Source organism: Trichosurus vulpecula, chromosome 2 (assembly GCF_011100635.1).
Source record: "Trichosurus vulpecula isolate mTriVul1 chromosome 2, mTriVul1.pri, whole genome shotgun sequence".
Lineage (NCBI taxonomy): Eukaryota > Metazoa > Chordata > Mammalia > Diprotodontia > Phalangeridae > Trichosurus > Trichosurus vulpecula.
In genome coordinates this window covers 368,012,278-368,033,200 of record NC_050574.1, presented here as the reverse complement: position 1 = coordinate 368,033,200, position 20,923 = coordinate 368,012,278, and the positions used below count along the sequence as shown (strand labels likewise).

The 20,923-nt window shown below is 36.0% G+C and overlaps 1 protein-coding gene across 3 annotated transcripts in view; it reads right to left on the bottom strand.

The window, feature by feature from the left end:
- Positions 1-20,923, bottom strand: part of ITSN1 (intersectin 1) — a 279,862-nt gene that overhangs the window by 158,763 nt on the left and 100,176 nt on the right. For all 3 annotated transcript variants that reach the window (XM_036744721.1, XM_036744719.1, XM_036744720.1), the window contains 3 exons: positions 8,433-8,695; positions 6,340-6,489; positions 5,650-5,790 (listed from right to left, as the gene is read on the bottom strand). In XM_036744721.1, coding sequence (XP_036600616.1) covers positions 5,650-5,790; positions 6,340-6,489; positions 8,433-8,695 — 554 coding nt within the window. The remainder of the gene's footprint in view (positions 1-5,649; positions 5,791-6,339; positions 6,490-8,432; positions 8,696-20,923) is intronic.

Sequence of the window (20,923 nt, the reverse complement as noted above, 5' to 3'; positions counted from 1 at the left end):
TGAAAAACTCAAGGGTCAAGTAGTTGGCTGGGAACATGGACAGGCAGCGAAAACACACCCATATTCAGTCTCAGACTTTGGAATCTTTCTTTGGTGACAAAGAAGAGCAAAACATACAGACAGAAGTCAACAAAGTCAAAGAGCCTACATCAAAAGCCTTCAAGAAAAACATGAACTGGTCTCAGGCCATGGAAGAGCTCAAAAAGGATTTGGAAAAGCAAGTTAGAGAAGTAGAGGAAAAATTGGGAAGAGAAATGAGAAGGATGCAAGAAAACCATGAAAAACAAGTCAATGACTTGCCAAAGGAGACCCAAAAAATACGGAAGGAAATAACACCTTCAAAAGTAGACGAACTCAAATGGCAAAAGAGCTCCAAAAAGTCAATGAGGAGGAGAATGCCTTGAAAGGCAGAATTAGCCAAATGGAAAAGGAGGTCCAAAAGACCACTGAAGAAAATACTACCTTAAAAATGAGACTGGAGCAAGTGGAAGCTAGTGACTTGATGAGAAATCAAGATATTATAAAACAGAACCAAAGGAATGAAAAAATGGAAGACCATTTGAAATATCTCCTTGGAAAAACCACTGACCTGGAAAATAGATACAGGAGAAAGAATTTAAAAATTATTGGACTTCCTGAAAACCATGATCAAAAAAAGAGCCTAGATATCATCTTTCAAGAAATTATCAAGGAGAACTGCCCTGATATTCTAGAGCCACAGGGCAAAATAGAAATTGAAAGAATCCACTGATCACCTCCTGAAAAAGATCCCAAAAAGAAAACTCCTAGGAATATTGTCACCAAATTCCAGAGCTCCCAGAAAGCAGCCAGAAAGAAACAATTTGAGTATTGTGGAAACACAATCAGAATAACACAAGATCTAGCAGCTTCTACATTAAGGGATCAAAGGGTTTGGAATATGACATTCTGGGGGGGGGGGGGGTCAATGGAGCTAGGATTAAAACCAAGAATCACCTACTCAGCAAAACTGAGTATCATGCTCCAAGGCAAAATACGGACTTTCAATAAAAGAGAGGACTTTCAAACATTCTTGATGAAAAGACAAGAGCTGAATAGAAAATTTGACTTTCAAATACAAGAATCAAGAGAAGCATGAAAAGGTAAACAAGAAAGAGAAATCATAAGGGACTTACTAAAGTTGAACTGTTTTGTTTACATTCTTACATGGAAAGATGATGTATATAATTCATGAAACCTCAGTATTAGGGTAGTTGAAGGGAATATATACATATACAGAGAGAGAGAGAGAGAGAGAGAGAGAGAGAGAGAGGGAGAGAGAGAGAGAGAGAGAAGGTACAGTGTGAGTTGAATATGAAGGGATGATGTCTAAAAAAATAAAATCTAATTAAGGGATGAGAGAGAAATATACTGAGAAAGGGAGAAAGGGAGAGATAGAATGGGGTAAATTATCTAGCATAAAAGTGGCAAGAAAAAGCAGTTGGGAGGGAAGAGGGGGAAGGTGAGGGGGAATGAGTGAATCTTGCTCTCATTGGATTTGACCTGAGGAGGGAATAACATGTACACTCAATTGGGTATCTTACTCCACAGGAAAGGAGGAAGGAGATAAAAAAAAAAAGGGAGGAAGATAGAAGGGAGGGCAGATAGGGGGAGGAGGTAAACAAAAGTAAACACTTTTGAAAAGGGACAGGGTCAAGGAGAAAACTGGATAAAAGAGGATAGGATAGGAAGGAGCAAAATATAGTTAGTCTTTCACAACATGAGGATTGTTGAAGGGTTTTGCATAATGATACACATGTGGCCTATGTTGAATTGCTTGCCGTCTTAGGGAGGGAGGGTGGGTGGGGTGGGAAGAGGGGAAAGAATTTGGAACTCAAAGTTTTAAAAGCATATGTTAAATAAAAAAAAGTTTTTGCTTGCAACTAGGAAATAAGAATATGCAGGCAATAGGGCATAAAAATCTATCTTGCCCTACAAGAAAGTAAGGGAAAAGGGGTTGGGGAGTAGTGGGGTGACAGAAGGGAAGGTTGACTGGGGAACAGGGCAATCAGAATATATGCCATCTTCGAGTGGGTAGAAGGGTAGAAATGGGGAGAAAATTTGTAATTCAAACTCTTGTGAAAATTAATGCTGAAAAATAAAATATTAAATAAAATAAATAATGATTAAAAAATGACAATACTACCTAAATTAATTCATGTATTCAGTGTCATACCAAACAAACTACCATAAAATTAGAGAATTAAGAAAAAAAATAAAATCTGTCTGGAAGAGTAAAAAGTGAAGAATATCAAGAAAATTAATGAAAAAATGTGGGAAGGAAAGAGGCCCAGCAATATCAGATCTCAAACTATATCGCAAAACTATAATCATCAAAATAATTTGGTACTGGAAAAGAAATAAAGAGTTGATCAGTGGAAGGGATTAGATATACAATATACAGAAGCAAACACACACAATAATCCATTGCTTGATAAACCTAAAGATCCAAGCAATTGGATCAATTGTCAGTATTTGACAAAAACTGTTATGAAAATAAGACAGCAGTACGGCAGAAATTAGTTATAGACCCCACATCTCATACTGCATGACACAGAAGCTCCAAATGGGCACATAATTTAGACATAAAAGGTAACACCAAAGGCAAATCAGAACAGTACGGAAGAAATTACCTGTCAGATCTGGGGATAAGGGAAGAATCAATGATCAAACAAGAGACAGAATGGTTCACAGAAGGTAAAATGGGAAATTTTAATTAAAAATGTTAAAAGATTTTGTTCTAAGAAAACCAAGGTAGTAAAAATTAGGAGAGATGAAAGAAACTGGGAGAAAATCTTCGCAGGAACTGAGTCAAATTTAGAAGAATAATGGCCATTCTGCAATTGATAAATGGTCAAAAGATAGATAGTTTCTAGGGGAGGAAATCCAGGCTATCAATAATCATGTGAAAAAATGTTGTGTATCACTAATAACTAGAGAAATGCAAACTGAAATAACTCTGTAGTACCAACTCGTATCAATTAGATTGACAAAGATGACAAAACAAAGAAATGACAAATGCTGGAAGTGCTGTGGGAAAATGGATACTTTAATGCACTGTTGGTGGAGCTGTGAAGGGGTCCAGACACTTTATAAAGGAATTCAGAACTATGCTAAAAAATTATTAAACTGTGCATACACTTTGATCCAACGATATTGCTACAAGGGCCCAAGGAGGTCAAGGAAGAAAAGGATCCATAAACACACAAAAATATTTATACCAGCTCTTTTGGGGATGGGAAAGAATTGGAAACTTGAGGAGAGGCTGTACATGTTATGGCATATGAAGGTAATAAAATATTGTGCTATGAGAAATGATGAAAAGAATGGTTTGAGAAAAACCTCAGAAGACTTGTATGAACTAATGCAAAGTGAAGTAAGCCAAATCAGGAGAATAACTTATATAACAGCATTAAAAAGATAAACAACTTTGAAAGACTTAGTAACTCTTGGTAACCACAAATCCAGGATTCTGATGAAATATGCTACCCACTTCTCCTGATACAGAGGTAATGGACTAAAAGTGAAGACTGATGCTTCTTTTCTTTTTGGATTTATCAAATGTAAGACTGTTTTTCTTGATTATACATACTTGCAACAGGTTTTGTTTTTCTTGCCCTCTCAATGCATGCAAGAGGTAAATGAGAGGGAGAGAATTTGGACCAAAAAATAAAGTGCACACTTTTCTCCATAATACTATTCAAGACACAAAAATGAAATAACATAATTTTGTATTTTGATTAATTTATCTTGTGTGAGAGGTTCATTCAAATTAGGATGATAGTGAAAAAGTCTTTCTATTCAAACACATCTAAACCTTCAGCTTGTTCTTTTGTGGGCCATATAGATTCATAAGAACGGATAAGGAAAATGCTACGTTCTTAACAGAGATGACTGTAAAACCTAATTCTGTTTTCCTGAAGACTGATTTTGGGAATTAAATATTAACAAGTTATTATGCTTTAAAAAAACTATGCATTTTAAAAAGTCACCTTTTGAAACTCTGCCATAAAAAGGCTGGTAAAAAAAAAAACTCTCTTAACTTTTAGATAATACTTAAATTCTTCTAAAAAGTACCTTTCCATATAGTTCTCACTAGAAATTTGTTATTACTAGCAATGACTTCTTCCATAAATCCCTGTAGTTGAAACATAAAGACATTAGCCTCAATTTACAGACCCTGGACACCAAGTAATTATGGGATTTGTCCAAGGTAAATATTTGGGTGTTCTGACACTCATTCTGGTGACTTGAAGCACTTGAATACTTAAAATTAAAAAGAGTTTCTAATTGCTTTTTAAATTAAAGATATGAGTATATATAACTCATTCAGGAATTTACTCATAAGCCCTAATGAGCAATGCTTTATTGAAACAGATCATGGCAATATACCAATTTATTGCCATATCCACAGGAAGCTTTTCAGTTTAAGAAGGCCTTTCCTTTCTTATGTTAAACCACAGGATATCAAGTCTGCCAGAATACTTTAGTTCTTCAATTCTTGTTTTGAATTTCCAAGTGCTATTGAAAGAAGGTCTTCAGGATCATTTTTTTTCTGCGATTCCAGCTTCAAGATAACATCACTACCCTGGATACTTCATCTATGTACATTCCAACTATTTAGTTATTGTCTTGACAATAGAAGGACAGGAGATTTCCTAGATTTGTTGAAACAAGAGTAAAACATTCACTAGCAAGCCAAATATGAATAACATACAAAGGGGCAGGTTAAAGGGTATAGTACACTGGTCATGCCACCAAAGGAGTATCTCAATCTAAGTGAGGATACCCTCAAAGACAGGAAGCCCAAAGCACCTTTATGTGATTGCCTTGCTTTAAATATGAGATTGATGTGAACCTCGAATGAAAGGGATAAGGAAAGGTTTAGGGGTGGGAGAGGAGCACTAAATGAATATTAACCTTATTCTGTCAATCATAAAGAGAATGCAGGAGAACACTGGCTCTCTTCCTTCTCTACTAGAGGGTCCTAAACTGAGTATGTAGGGTCAGAATAAGGACTCATTATAATGGTGGGTACTATCAACCTAAATAGCATCAGAGGAGACCATACTTTATAACCGTATCTAAATGCAGCAAGGTGATGGTTGTCCCACAATATAGTGAATTAGTATAGGAGATAGATACAGTACTTCTTTCAGATGTCCTACTCCAATTTCAATTATGATTATAATAATAATAAATAAAAATAGCAGACATTTATTTAACACTTTAAGGTTTGTAAAATAGTTTATATATATTATCACATTTGATTTGATCTTCTGATTATTACGTGTAGACCCAAAACACAGGATATCATTATCAGTGTCCTAGATTATAAATTACTGTAAGCTGTGAAAATGCCACATCTATATCTATTTAACCATTTTAAATGGTTGATAAATTCAATCAACTAGCCACCAAGTATTTATTGATTTAGCCTTCATTCCAGGTTGCAAATAACTGAGGTCCTTTAAGATGAAATGTAAGGCATCGGCTATGTGAATTCGATGTCTGCTGGACCTCAACACTTACTCACCATGACTGGTTCTGAAAAATATTCAGTGGTCAGATGGGGCCAGATATTGAATGAAAGTCATGAAATTCAGTTTCTAAGGGGGCAGATTTCCTTACCTGTAATTGTTGCTGTAAGTGGGTGATTTCAGCAATTCTCAGTTCTCGGGATTTATTTGTGCTTTCAATTTCTTGCCTTTGCATGGCTAATCGACACCTGATATCTTGAAGTTTTCCTTCCAATTGATGTTTTTTATCATTCTTTAACAAAAGACATAGCAAGACAGAATTATAATAGTAAGGTATTTCAGGTTTCTAGACATTTAATGATCATAAAACAAAAATATTAAAATCTAATGATTCTAGAAAATACACGAGACAATGGCTAAGTTACGTATTACAGATAGTTTTCTGGAGGTGCAATCCACACTCCAAACAAATGTGATCTAGTTGAGGTTCCCCATGCACGGATTTCCATGCCTCTGCCCAGGCTGTCCCTCATCCTTAGAAGGCTCTCCCTCCTGTCCTCCACCTTGTGGAATCCCTGGCTTCCTTCAAGCTCAGCAAATGTCACCTCCTTCAAAAAGTGCTTCCTAATTCACCCAGTTGTGATTGCATCCATCTTCCAAATCACTTTGTCTTTACATTCTAAATGTACTTATCCATCAACGTAACACATCTCCCCAGCAGAATATAAGCCTCTTAGTGCCGACAATCAATATTTGGTGTTTAAAACAACACTTAATTCTGCTACCAGTTTTAGGGCTACATCTCAGAACAATCACCAAAGCATGATAGAATTTCACTTACTAGAGCTTCTAATTCAAATTCCAAAGTCTTCTTCTTTGCCTTCAAAACAACTATGTCTTCTTGCTCTTTATTTCTTTGATTCAATAGTTCCTGCCGCCGATTCCGTTCCCACTCAAGTTGTCGTTGTCTTTCAAGTTCTCTTTTTGCAGCCTATATTTTAAAAAAAGAAAGGAGGGAGGGAGGGAGAGACACAGAAATAGAGTCAGACAGAGACAGAGAGGTAGAGGGAAAGAATGGGAGAGAGGGAGAGAATGGAAGGTGAGAAGGGAGAGAGACAAGGGAAGGGAGGGAGAGGAAGGGACAGACAGGGGGAGAGGAGAAAAGAGGAAAAAGGGAAAGAAAGAGGAAGAGGAAAGAGTGGAGGGAAAACAGAGAGACTGGTTTTGTTTCCTGTGATGTTATTTCATGATACAAACTCTATTTTCAGAGTTGAAGTCATTTTTTGCCAAGTATTCAAACCTGGCTAAAATGCCATATACCAATTTTGTAAAAATGTAGAAAATGCATAAAGATGTAGTACAACAAGAAAAAAAAGCATTTCTCTTTTGAATATTGAATGTACATTATTTTTCCATTGTAAAGAAATGAAACATATATAAAATATCAAATAAACCTACATTTGCTACAATAATACATTATATTTTGCTTAGTCCTCAGTAAGATATAAAATCTTTACAAATTTTATATATTTGATACTAAGCAAAGACAGAACAACTTTGAACCATATAATGCACAACATTTTTCTTCCTACTTGACAGTAAGGGAAATCTCTGTGCTGTAATACAAGTTTTAGTTTTTGTTGGTCTGAAAAACTAAATTTATTTCAAGTTTGAAAGATTTGTGAGTCCCTTAACCAAAACTCTATTCTTAACTGAAACTACACCTTCTCACCAAACTTTCAAGACTATCTGATACTGGCTCAGATAACAGCATCACAGATCTAGAGCTAGAAGGGGAATCTAGTCCAATATCTTCATTTGGCAGAAAAGGAAACTGAGTCCCAGAGATATTAAGTGACAGAGGTAAGAAGTGTTTGTAAAACCCTCTCTCACTCAAAATCTAGCAATTCTTCCCACAGTGCAAGTCTACAATGAAAATATCCTATGTTTACTCTCAGGAAAAGAACTTGAAACTTGAAAGCTAAGATTCACCATTTATTGTGTATGTATGAATATATGTATGTATGCATACAACATATATGTATATATATCCACACTATATCTATTGAACTATAATTTTATCACTGCAGATACTACTTGCATTGACACATTTTAAATCTTCGTAGATATTTTATGGGTTGTTAGTTCCAATTTTAACTACCTAATGACCAACCCTGTACAGAAGTGAGCTTCTCCCATCTTAAGTTGATTCTCTGGTAACACTGTATATCACTGGATTAGATCAAATGAGAGAATATAAAGTGCTTAGCACAGCACCCAGCACATAGTAGTTGCTTAATAATGCTTGTTCCCTTTCCTACTCAAAGCATCACTGCAGTATTTTAGTAAAGGACAAAGACACATATTTATTTTGAATGTGTGTGTGTGTGTATATGTATGTATGTATGTATGTATGTATGTATGTATGTATATGCGTATGTATGTATGTATGTATGTAGGTAGGTAGGTAGGTATAAATAAGTCCTACTATGCTGCCTCATCATAGTATGGAAATGATTTGAGGTTCACAGGTGCAATAACTGTGAAGTACAAGCTATGGAAGGTCCTTCTAACCTCATTAGAATATGGCCCTGATTGCAAATTGTCATTCATGGACCAATATACACTATATTCAGAGAGGCTGACCACTGAAAAATTGACCAGGTAATGAATTCTTTTTGGTTATGACAGAAATCCACCTAGTAAGATATAAAGGGGTACCATTCTCTATCAGTGAATGAAATAATTTATCTTCAAAGTACAAAAAAATATGAGAACAAGGGAAAAAATGGCTTTGTGACTCCAGAAGCTGGTAGCGAGTGGAATTAGAATCATTTGGGATATTTTTAAATAGGTGAAATACACAGTGACTTTAAATTTTATTTCATCTACACAAGCCAAGAAACACTGATGGGTAATTCAACAGCCACTTACCTCACGTCTTTCAATTTCCTTCCTCCTCTCTTCTTCCCTCTGACGTTCCAGTTCCCGCTGTTTTTCCAGTTGTTTTTCCAGCTCTACCTGCCTTTTTCGCTCTTGTTCTTGACGTTCTCGTTCCTTCCTTTCCTGCTCGGCCCGTTCAAGCTGTGCTAGGCGCTCCTGCTCTTTACGCTGCTGTTCTAACAGAGCCTGTCTTCTCTTTTCAAGTTCCAGATTACCTCGTTCAAAGTTTTCACGCTTTTTATCTTCAAATGTCACTTTAAATTAAAAAACCCAATAATTTTGAAAACATAGTTTTTAATTTACCGTACCGGTTTAAAGAAAGATAAATTCACTAAACTGGAGATATGGAATATACATCCGAACTATAAAACAGTAGGTCCTGATTAACAAAAGTAACTAATTGACATTACAGCTGAAGTTACTTCAGCTATTTTAGGGTTTTTACTGCTAATTCAAAATTTGACAACCACCTAAGGAGTTCTTTAATATGCTCATATCATAAGAACTAGAAAAGATATCTAAGAGATATTTCTAAAACGTCTAGGTAGAACAGAGCATTGGATTTGTGGTTGGGCAGTCCTAAGTTCAAATCCTATCTCTGACATTAATTGTGTGATCTTGAGCAAGTCAAGACAGTTAGGTGGTGCATTGACTGGAACATAAGGCCTGGATTCAGAAATATCTGAGTTCAAATTTGGCTTCAGTCACTTACTACTTGTGTGACTCTGAGCATTTGTAAAATGAGCAGGAGATGGAAAGAGGAAAGTACTCCAGTATCTTTGCCAAGAAAATCTCAAGTGGAGTCCCAAAGAGTCAGGCAGGACTAAAATGACTGAAGAACAAGGAAAGTCACTTAACGTGATAAGTCTCAGCCTCAGTTTCCCCATTTGTAAAATAAGGATAATAATAGCACCTGCTTCACAGGGCTGCTGTGAGAATTACATGAGATAATATATGGAAGGGGCTTTGCAAAACCTTAAGATGCTATATGAAGCTATCATTACTATTTTCTACTTTAATTTTTTTTTTGCATTTATTTAGTATTTACTTTTCCCCCAGTTACACGTAAAAACAACTTGTAACACTTGTTTTTAAAACTTTGAGTTCCGAATCCTCTCCCTTCCTCCCTCCCACACCCCCCCCCATTGAGAAGGCAAGCAATCCGATATAGGTTATACATGTGTATATACATGTTGTGAAATAAAACATAGACAAAAAAAACCTCAAGAAAAATAAATTTTTTTTAAAAAGTTGCTTCATTCTGTATTCAGACACCATCAGTTCTTTCTCTGGAGATGGATAGCATTTTTCAGAGTTTTAAAGATCATTGTACTGCTGAGAATAGCTAAGTCATTCACAGCTAATCATCTTACAATATTGCTGTTACTTTGTACCCAGATTAATCTACTTTTACAGACCAAAAAAAACTGAGGTGACCAGAAAGGCTGAATGATTTCTATTATGCCACAAAGGCAGTAATAGTAGTAGTGATGGGATGTGTACCTTAGTCCTCTGACTCTTAAGATTCCACTAACCTCTATTACCTCATCTCTCAACTCCCTAGGCAATTTTTTACACTTCCCTAATGAATTTGCTATCCTCACCAGTGGCTCTTCCAAATATTTTCATCTGTTCTCAAGTCTCTATACAGCACTGCTCTCCCTTGTATGTACAGCACTTAGGACAGTGTCTGGTCCCTCCCCTTTCTCCACTCCCCACTCAGCCAAGGACCTTATTTCAGAGTTCACCAAAAACATCATCTAACATCATCTGAGGTCATCTGACAAGAGCTCCTTTTTTCCCCTCTTCTTCATCTCACATCATTCAGATATCTTCCTCTATAATCTCTTCCTTCACCCCTGTCTCATATGAAGAGCTCTCCCTTCTCCTGGCCAAGGTAGAGCCCTCAAAATGCACAATAAATCCCATTCCCTCCCTTCTGCACCAGCATACTGGACCATTTATCATCCCCACTTCTAATCTTCAACCTCTCCCTATCAGTTCTCTGATGTCTGCAAACACTGTCTCTCCCATCTTTAAGACACCTTCACTTGATCTGATCACCCCTGCTAGCTACCATAGTCTGTATCTGTCCTCTCTTTCTAGGGTATACTCCTTTAAAAATCTATCTACACTAGGTTTTTCCACTTCCTATCTAAATCCTCCACTAACTGCCTTCTGACAACCTCAGTCAACTGAAACTCTCCAAGGTCACCAATGCCTTAACTGTTAGACCTAATGGCCTTTTCTCAATCCTTGTCTTCATTGACCTATTTGCAGTATCTGGCACTGTTGACTCTTCTGGATACGCTCTCCTTACTAGGTTTTCTTGACACTATTCTCCCTTGGTACCCACTGAGTGCTCCTTTTCTGATAAATCTTCATCCAAATCATGTTCACTAATCATGGATTCCACCAAGGCTCTATCCAGGCAGGGTTCAGTTATCATCCCACAGCACATGATTCCCAGATCAAAAATCCAGCTCCAATCTCTCTCCTCAGCTTTAGAACCACATTACCAAGTATCTTTTGAACACCTGAAGCTAGACGTGTCCTGAAGGCACCTCAAACTCAATATGTACAAAAGGGAACTCATTAAATTTCCCCCCGAACCTTCCCTTCTTTGTAACTTTCCTATTACTGTCAAGGACATTAGCTACATAGGCTTCCAACTTTGGCGTCATCCTTAACTCCTCATTCACTTTCCTCCCACACATTGTAGATGCACATCATCTCTCCTCCAGATCCCTCTCTCTCCACTTACATAATCACAACTTATCAACTCTTGCCTAGACCACCACAATAGCCTTCTAATTGCTCTCCCTGCCTTGAGTCTCCTCCCACTACAACCTATCCTTGATTCCTCGGCGAAAGTTATTTTCCTAAATCTCTGGTCCGATTCCATCACCTCTCCACTCAGTGATCTCCAGTGGCTTCCTATCATCTCAAAGATATTTGGCTTTTGAAGACCTTCATAAACTAATCCCTTCTTACCTTTCCAGTATAAGAGTAATACCAGTAATAATAATAAAATATACTTTATTCTTCTCAATACAGCCCATGATCAAGCTACACTGGCCCACTTGCTGTTATTCATACACGACCCTCCATCTCTTGACCCCCTGTCTTTGACTCGCATGCCTAAAATTTTCTCCCTTTTCACTTCTTCCTCTGGTTTTCTTCAAGACAACTCAAATCCTACCTTCTGCAAAAAGACTTTCTGAGACTCCCCTTATTCCAACACCGCCTTCTCCCCTAAATTGCCTTCTATTTATACTTTATATATCTTGTATGTACATAGGTAGTTTCATGTTTCTGCCTTTATTAGAGTGTAAAATCCTTGAGAGTAAATGCCATGTTTCTGTCTTTGTATCCATAGTACTTAGCACAATGCTGGGCACATAGTCAACTCTGAATGAATGCTTATTAACTCATTCTCACATGTGAAAAATTAAACATTTACTGATCTACTTTGATGTGTATCCCAATCAGGATCTAAGTCTTTTATATCCTTTTAAAAACTGTATGTGTTTTAATCAATGGTAAAACCATTGGCATATCTTAAGAAGCTCAGAAATTTTAAAGACTCCAAAGACTCCAACTATTATAGTTGAGCTTGATGGAAATTTTTCAGTTAAGTTGTTTTAACTCCAATCACTTTTTTTAAAAAATGGTTTGACCATCAGCAAGCATTATATGTAATGGGGATAAGCTAGATGCATTTCCAGTAAGATTGGGGGTGAAACAAGGATGTCCATTATCACCCCTGTTATTCAATTTGGTACTAGAAATGTTAGCTTTCCCAACAAGAGAAGAAAAAGAAAATTGAAGGAATTAGAATAGACAAAGAAGAAACTAAATTATCACTCCTTGCAGATGATATGATTTAGAAAATCCTAGAGAAGTAAAAAAAAACTACTTGAAATAATAACTTTAGCAAAGTTGCAAGACATGAAATAAACCCACATAAATCCTTAGCATTCCTATATATTACTAACAAAGCCCAACAGCAAGAGACAGAAAGAGAAATTCCATTTAAAGTAACTGTAGACACTAAAAAGTATTGATTGCCAAGACAAATCAAGGACCTATATGAACACAACTACAAAACACTTTTCACACAAATAAAGTGAGAGCTAAATAAATGGAAAAAATCAGTTGCTCATGGTTAGGCCAAGCTAATATAATAAAAATGACAATTTTACCTAAATTAATTTACTTATTTAGTGCCATACCAATCAAACTACCAAAAGATTATTTTACAGAGCTGGATAAAATAATAACAAAATTCATCTAGAAGAATAAAAGGTCCAGAATATCAAGGGAATTAATGAAAAGTAATGCTAGGAGAAGTGGCCTAGTCATACCAGATATTAAACTGTATTATAAAGCAGCAGTCATCAAAACTACTTGGTGCTGGCTAAGAAAGAGAGTGGTGGATCAGTGGAATAGGTTAGGTACACAGGACACAGTAGTCAATGACTATAGCAATCTACTTTTTGATAAACCCAAACAGCCCAGCTTCTGGGTTAAGAACTCACTATATTTCACAAAAACTGCCAGGAAAACTGGAAAATAGTACAGCAAAAACTGGGCATAGACCAATAACTTACACCATATACCAAAATAAAGTCAAAATGGGTTCACAATTTAGGTATAAAGGCTGACAATATAAGCAATTTGGGGGAGCAAGAAATAGTTTACCAGTCAAATTTATGGAGAAAGGAAGAATTTATGACCAAACGAGAAACAGAGAGCATAACAAAATGAGAAATTTTGCATAATTTTGCATTATGCAAAATTTGGATAATTTTGATTATGTTAAATTGAAAAGTTTTTGTACAAACAAAGCCAATGCAACCAAGATTAAAAAGGAAGCAGAAAATTGAGGAAGAATTTTTACAACCAGTGTCTCTGATAAAGGCCTCATCTCTAAAATATACAGGGAACTGAGTCGAATTTATAGGAAAGCAAGTCTTTCCCCAATTGATAAATGGTCAAAGGATATTAATAGGCAGTTTTCAGAGGAAGAAATTAAAGATATCTATAAGCATATAAGACAGCTCCAAAAAATTCATGATGGAAAAAGCTATCCACATCCAGAGAAAGAATTATGGAGTCTGAATGCAGATTGAGGCAAACTATTTGCTTTCTCTTTTTTTTAATCCTTCTTTTTTGGTTTTGTTTCTTCTTTCTCATGATTCATTCCATTGGTTGTAATTCTTCTTTACAACTTGACTATTGTGTAAATAAGTTTAATGTGAAGGTAGTGTAGAACCTGTATCAGATTACATGCTCTCTTGGTGGGGGAAGGGGAAGAAAGGGAGGGGGAGAAAATTTGGAACTCAAAAACTTATGGAACTGAATGCTGTAAACTAAAAATAAAAATAATTTTAAAAAACTGGTTTGACATGTGATTTCATCAGTGTAGAGAACTTATCAAGGAGGAAAAACCCTGCAGTAATAAGGACTGACAATTTGTCTGTAAACAATGATCTTAGGGAATTGCCCACAGATAGATACTGAGATATTCGGTGATTTGTCCAAAGTGACACCTAGTAACATGTCAGAGGCAGGACTAGAACCAAGCCCTTCCTGACTTCAAGGCTGGCCCTCTACCTATCATACCACATTACATTACATTACATCTGAGTGCTTTACTGCACAGAAATAAAAATTGGAAGCATTTACATTTTATTTACAGCATTCAACAGTTCAATATTTAATAGAGGGTGCTAAGAGTCACAGTTATTCTAAATGTGCCATCTGGTGATCAACACGCTATTGGTATACTATCAGAAGAAGTAACTATACTGATATTACATGCTATAACACCAAAGGACAAAAGGAAATTACAGCTAAATGGAAGGAAGCCTCACCAGTTCTCCTTGAAGAAGCAAACAAAAGAGGTGACAGATCTTGCACTCCCAAAGACAATAAACATCACTTCAAGTAACCCTTGGCCATCTCATCTTGCCCTGCCCATAATGAGCATTAACAACAACAACAAAAATTACGAAGATAATTGCAACTTGAGCTTGAACATCTGCTACAGAGAATGGAGAGGTAAAGAAATTCTATGAAGAATTTGACAAGATCCTTCAAAACAAGACAATGCATACTTTTGCCAGTAGGCCACATAAATCCAAAGATGGGCACAGAGAAGGAGGGAAAAAATACTAGAAAATACAGTTTATGTTTAAGAAATGGAAGAAACTAAAGGTTATAGACAGTAAATATAACAAGGCTCCACCTCTATCTATCATAAATACTCTCTCCAGGCAAGTGTTAGACAAGGTAAACGCTGGGCAAGGTAAACACTGACCATTATCAAACAGTAACTGACTACATTTTAACAAGCAGGAAAAGACTGCTAACACATATGGGATTCCTATCAGAGTGTCTGTGTTCAATCACTCTATTACTCAGTAAGAGCAACAGTCAGTCTCCAGTCAGTAGAATGAATATAAGATATCACTTCATATAACTGTTACAGCTTCAACCTGACCTATTCAGGTGAGCCATCTGTGACAAAAAATGGGATATGGAAATAGGAAAAGATATTGAGAGCAAATATTGTTAGCCACTGTAAAGCAGTTGCCACAATTGGAAGGCCAAAAGAGCTCAGATACAATTTTATATACCAAATTTTTGTTCTCCCTGCTACACGGGCAGACACAGTGGCTAAAGCAAACAACAATTTACAATGTAAACCCATTTGCAAAACACCACAGAAGATCACTCCAGCAAAATTAAAGAAAAGCTGTTTTCTATAATCTTTTCCAATCCCCAGACTTCACAATAAAGGAATAATATACCAGATATGTACCAATTACAGTTGGATACATAAAATATGAAGACAACCTCCATATAAGGTAACACTTCATGAATTAACATGGGATAGTTTTAATAGGTTTTATTCAGTGTCCCCTACTCCTGGAACCCATTGCCAATGCCACAAGCAAGGCTGTGACAGGCTTACAGTTCAGGCCCTGGTAGGGAATACCCATGGCAGTGCCTCTGCATGAAGACACATCCCACCAACTCTCCAAGAAATGACACACATGTATTTTATTCAGCCCTTTCAAGAAAGAGAGACAGAGAAAGAGACAGAGAATGGAAAAGTAGATTGACTTGGGCAGAATAGAAGACTTGCATTATGTTTAGAGGCATAAGCTAGATGGCAACGAAGACTAGACCTGAGGGAAACAGACTGGAAATGCAGTGAGAGGTGGAAGTACTCTGTTCCCTGAAATTACTTTGAGCAATGGCTTAGGCCTGGTTGACTCCTCTATCTCCCAATATGAGAAGATGGAGACTGTGCAACAGCTCTCTTCTCAGAGACTTATGCAACAGAGGAAAGGGAAGAGGACAAATGTGATTGAGTGACAGTTAATGTGAGAGAAAAGGCTAGTATAAAAACTAGATTATATGAAGATAAACCAAGGATCTTATAACCAGAGGGAAGAATTGAGTAAAATTTCAGAAGGAAAACAAAGAACACTGAACAAATATTGCAACATGAAGGAAAATGTTACCAAATGTTACCAATTACCCCCATGAAAATAAAATTTATTAACTCCCCAGATAACATGGAACAAGAAAGAGAAGAAATAAAACTCTTAAAATAAGAAACTAGAATGAAATTAGGGTCAGAGTACTCGAGGCAAAATTAAACTCAAGGCAAAATTAAAAAAAAAAAAAACCACAATGAACAGAATAGGAAAAAAAAACAAACACAAGAGGAAACAAAATCAATCACAAGCATTTATTAAGTGATGGGGATACAAAGACAAAAGTGAAAAATAAATATATACAGCACAAAAAAAGGAAACAGCAGGTAGTTTTAAGAAGGGAATGCTAATGAGGAAAACAGGAAAAGCTTTATTGTAGAAAGTGATATTTGAGCTGAATTTTATATAGAGCATTCCATGCATGGGGGATAGCCAGTGCAATGCATAGAAACAAGAAATAGACTGTCATGTGTGAGAAATGGCAAAAAGGAAAGTTTGGCTAGACCAAAGAATAGGGAAAGAAAGAAATGTGCATGAGGACTAGAAAAGTTCAGTTTAGGGAGAGGTTTAAATACTAAACATAGGAGGTTATATTTTATCCAAGAAATACAAAGGAGACACTGAACTTTAACTGGATGTAGGGAGGTGAAAGGTCATACACATACTTCAGAAAAATATATTTGGGCTAGTTCCCTCTATTTCTTTGATATCAGACCCTTAGAAATATTTGACGTAAAGATTTTTTTTTCTCACTTAACAGCTTTCCTTCTTATGCTAACTGTGATTTTATCTATACAGAAACTTTTCACTTTCATGCACTCAAAATAGGCTGTGTTATCTTTTATATTTGACTGTGCCCCTTGTTGGGTTAATAATTCTCCCCCTAACCATAGCTATAAACGAACCTGTTATTATTTCCTTCAAATTTTTTTATGGTGTGACTTTTTATATTCAGGGCACATATCCATTTTGAGCTTGTTATGTATGGTATTAGCTTTTGGTCTAAAACTAATTTTTACCAAACTAGTTTTCCTAGCAATTCTTATCAAAATAGGGAGCCTATTCACAGATTAATGTATAATTTATTAGACACTGGGAGGTTCTTGAGTTTGCCTAGGTACGAATCTTCCTTGTATAGCGCATTTTTCTCTTTTTTAACCTAGGTTAAATAATTTTGATATTACTACTGCCTTATAGTATAATAAGGTTTGAAAGTACTACTCCCCTCTTTTTTCAATTTTCTTCTTGAAAATCTTAGAACTTTTGCTCCCTCTTAGCAAATTTCGTTAATAATTTGTCTGGCTCTATGAATTATCCCATTAGCAATTTGATTGGTATAGCAATAAATTTGTAAATTAATTTAAGTAGTATCATTGTTTTAAATATACTGGCATAGCCCAAACATGAGTATGTTATTTCCTTTAAAAGTGTTATGTAATTGTATTTATATGCCCTGAATTGTGTTTATATGTTTTTGTAAATTAACTCCCATGTATTTTAAGCATTTTGTAGCTATTTTGAATGAGACATTCTTTTCATAGCATAATAGGTCTAGAGATAGAAGGAGTATTCAAGGCTATATAGGCCAACCCCCTCATTTTATAGACAAGAAAATGGAGGCTCAGCAGATTAAAACTCCTCAAGGTCACACAGATATTAAGCACCAGAGGCAAGACCTGAACTCAGATCCTCTGATTCCAGAGCCAAATCAAGTCAATAAACATTTATTAAAGCTCTTACTATGTGCCAACCACTATGCTGAGCACTGGGGATATTAAGGCAAAAACCAGAGTCCTTGTCCTGCAGAAGCTTACATTATAATGAGGGAGTCGAGTTATAAACAAATAAAAAAGGGTACATCAGAGTAGATTAGAGTGACTGAGCAAGAAGGCATTAGCAGATGGGGTTGGGGGTAGAAAAGGCCTCTTGCAGAAGGTAAAATCTGAACAAAATTAGAAAAACCAAGAGATAGTGACTGGGGGGCAGGGGTTATCAAAGCATTCCAAACATGGAGGACAGCTATAGCACAGGCACAGAGAGAGAAAGACGAAATGCCATGTAATGTGAAGACCTCTGAGCAGGCCAGTGTTGATGAACCACAGAGCTCAGGAAGAGAGGCAATATAAAAGATACTTATACAGATGAGTAGCTATCAGTACCTGTATCTATGTTTGTTTCTATATCTACATCTATATCTCTATCTATAAATCATCTGCATAGATATAACTAAATCCAAGAGAGCTGATGAGATCACCAGGGGAAACAGATTAGGGAGAAGGGAGAAGAAAGCTTAGGACCAAGCCTCGGGAGATATCCAAGATTAGTAGTCATGACATAGATGGAGAACTAACAATGGAGATTAAAAAGGAACAGTGAGACAGGGGAACCAGGAGAGAGCAGTGTTAGAAAGCTAGTGAGGATTAAGAAGCAGGTATCTGAATCTGCAGAGATTTACAGGTAGTCAATACTTGCTGAATCCAGTGGCAGTCTACTGGAATTCCAACCAGGAGAAAGCTCACAGGTTGTTCAGACCTAAAGGTCAGGAACTTGCAAAACAAAGACCAGGAGGCAAATAATCAGCCGTCACCCTGGATTGTATACTTTTTTGGAGCAATGAGAGTTTAAAGATCCCCAGCTTAATATTCTCTGAAACACCGAAATAACACAACGCTCCCAGAAACCAGCAATATGACCCAAGACAACATGAGCACTGCAGAAACATTCTCTCTTGAAGTGCACAGAGCCCAGCCTTAACATAAAAAGTCTGAAGGCAGGAAATAAGCATGAAGAATAAGCAAAACAAAAAAAAAATATGCCATAATGAGCTATTATGGTAACAGAGAGGCAAAAATGAATAGCTTTACAACTAAGAATAACTTATACAGCAAAACTAAGCAAAAAATCCTACAGAGCAAAAAATGGTCTTTAATGAAATAGAAAACTTCCAAGTGTTCCTGATGAAAAGAACAGAACTGATAGAACCTAGAACCTTTGAAATATAAAGGAGTCAAGAGAAACATATAAAGGTAAACATGAGTGAGTAATCACAAGGAACTAAACAAGAATAAATTGTATGCCTTCTAATTTAAGGAGATAATACATTGTGCCCCCTGAAACCTATTATCATCATTAGACAGCAGGAAAGGGAATAATTCTGTTATGTTTTGATAATTTTAAAAGAAGAAAGGGAAGGGAGAGGAAAAGGAATACACTAGAGAGAGAAAAGTGAGAGGAAGGGTGGGGAAAACTCTCTCACATAATTGGGGCACACAAATAGAAGACTATACAAATAAGGAGGAAGAAATGGGGAGAGAGGGTGCCACTTTAATCTCATTTTCATCTGACCTGGTCAATGTAGGGAAAAATACATTCACATAGCTGGGTAAAGATATACATTTTCCTTCAAAAGGGAAAAAGGAGGGAAAGGGAAGAAAAAGGCAAGAGAGAAAGGCAATATTAAAGGAGGGATTAATAGTAAGCAAAACAAATTCTAAGAACAGGAGGTGGATCACAAAGAGAGGTTCAAAAGGGAAAGCTAAGAAATTTTCATTGGGTGCTAGATGAGGGCAGGGAAACAAAAGCGGATTGTCTCAAACATAAAGGACTGATGCTGAGTATCTCTCTTGGCACCTTCTTAGTTATAATGAGGGACCAGGGAAAGTAAAGTATAATAGACTACAATGGATGGAAATACTGAATTAATTATCATAATTGTGAATTTTAATGAGATTAATTCATCCACAAAATGTAAGACAGCAGAAATGATCAGAAAGCATAGTACAACAATTTGTTTTCAAAAAACACAATTGAAACGTAAAGGTTCAAAGAGTTTAACAAAAAAGAGGCTAGTAAAATCTATTATGCTTTAGTTAAAGTAAAAGGAAATGTAGGGGTAGCAATCATAGCAGACAAGGCAACAGAAAAAAATATACTTAATTAAAATAAATAGAAAGGGAAACTACATTTTGCTGAAATGTACCACAGGAAATGATTTAATATTAATACTGAAATGCATATGAATAGCATCTAAATACTTACAGGAAAAGTAGAGCAAATTATACCCTTTTAGAACAAGGTAAAGCTAATTCACAAAAAGAACAAAGAAGTTAAGTATCTTCTTTTAGAAAACTTTTAGAAAAGTTAGATATGATAGACTTCTGGGGATATTGAATTGGAATAGAAAGGAGCACACATGTTTCTCAGCTATGCAAGGTACTTTTACAATAACTATACATAAAAAGGGGATAAAAACCCCAAAAGCAACTAAGGAAAAGCAGAAAAAATTAACATTTTTTGACAGACCACAAAGCAACAAAAAATTATACTGAAAAAAGGGACATTGAAAAAAGGATTAATAATTAATTAGAAAATAAATTACTTAAACCTAACAGATAGGTGGGTCCAAGAAAAACTGTAGATACATAAATAATTTCATGAAAGGTAATGACCATAATGAGATAATATATCAAATTTTTAAAGATGCAACCAAAACAGTCCTCAAAGGGAAATATTTTTATCTCTAAACATTTTCATCAATAAAAAGAGCAGATCAACAAACTGGGTATGCAATAAAAAAAAAAAAAGAGAAAAACATCAAATTTTAAAAACACAATTAAATACCAAAATAGAAATTGTGAAAATCAAAGACATAAACAGATATGAAAACAAAAAACAAAATGAAAAAAGCCCACATGTACCAAATCAATAAATAAAACTAAGGTTTTTTTAAAAAAATAAGATAGATAAACCATTAGCTAACTAGATTAAAAAAAATAGAGACTGAGCTGCCTAATGCCATGAGAAACCTCTACCCTGAGGCCAAACCCCATAGGAAGGTTGAAAATCGACCAGAAATCATTCTTCAATGCTTAACAAACTCCCACCAGGCCATACCTTCCCCATACTATTCTGAATGGGTTCTGAACTGCTCCATTCTCATTTTTCACTTATTCCTACCTCTCTCTCACA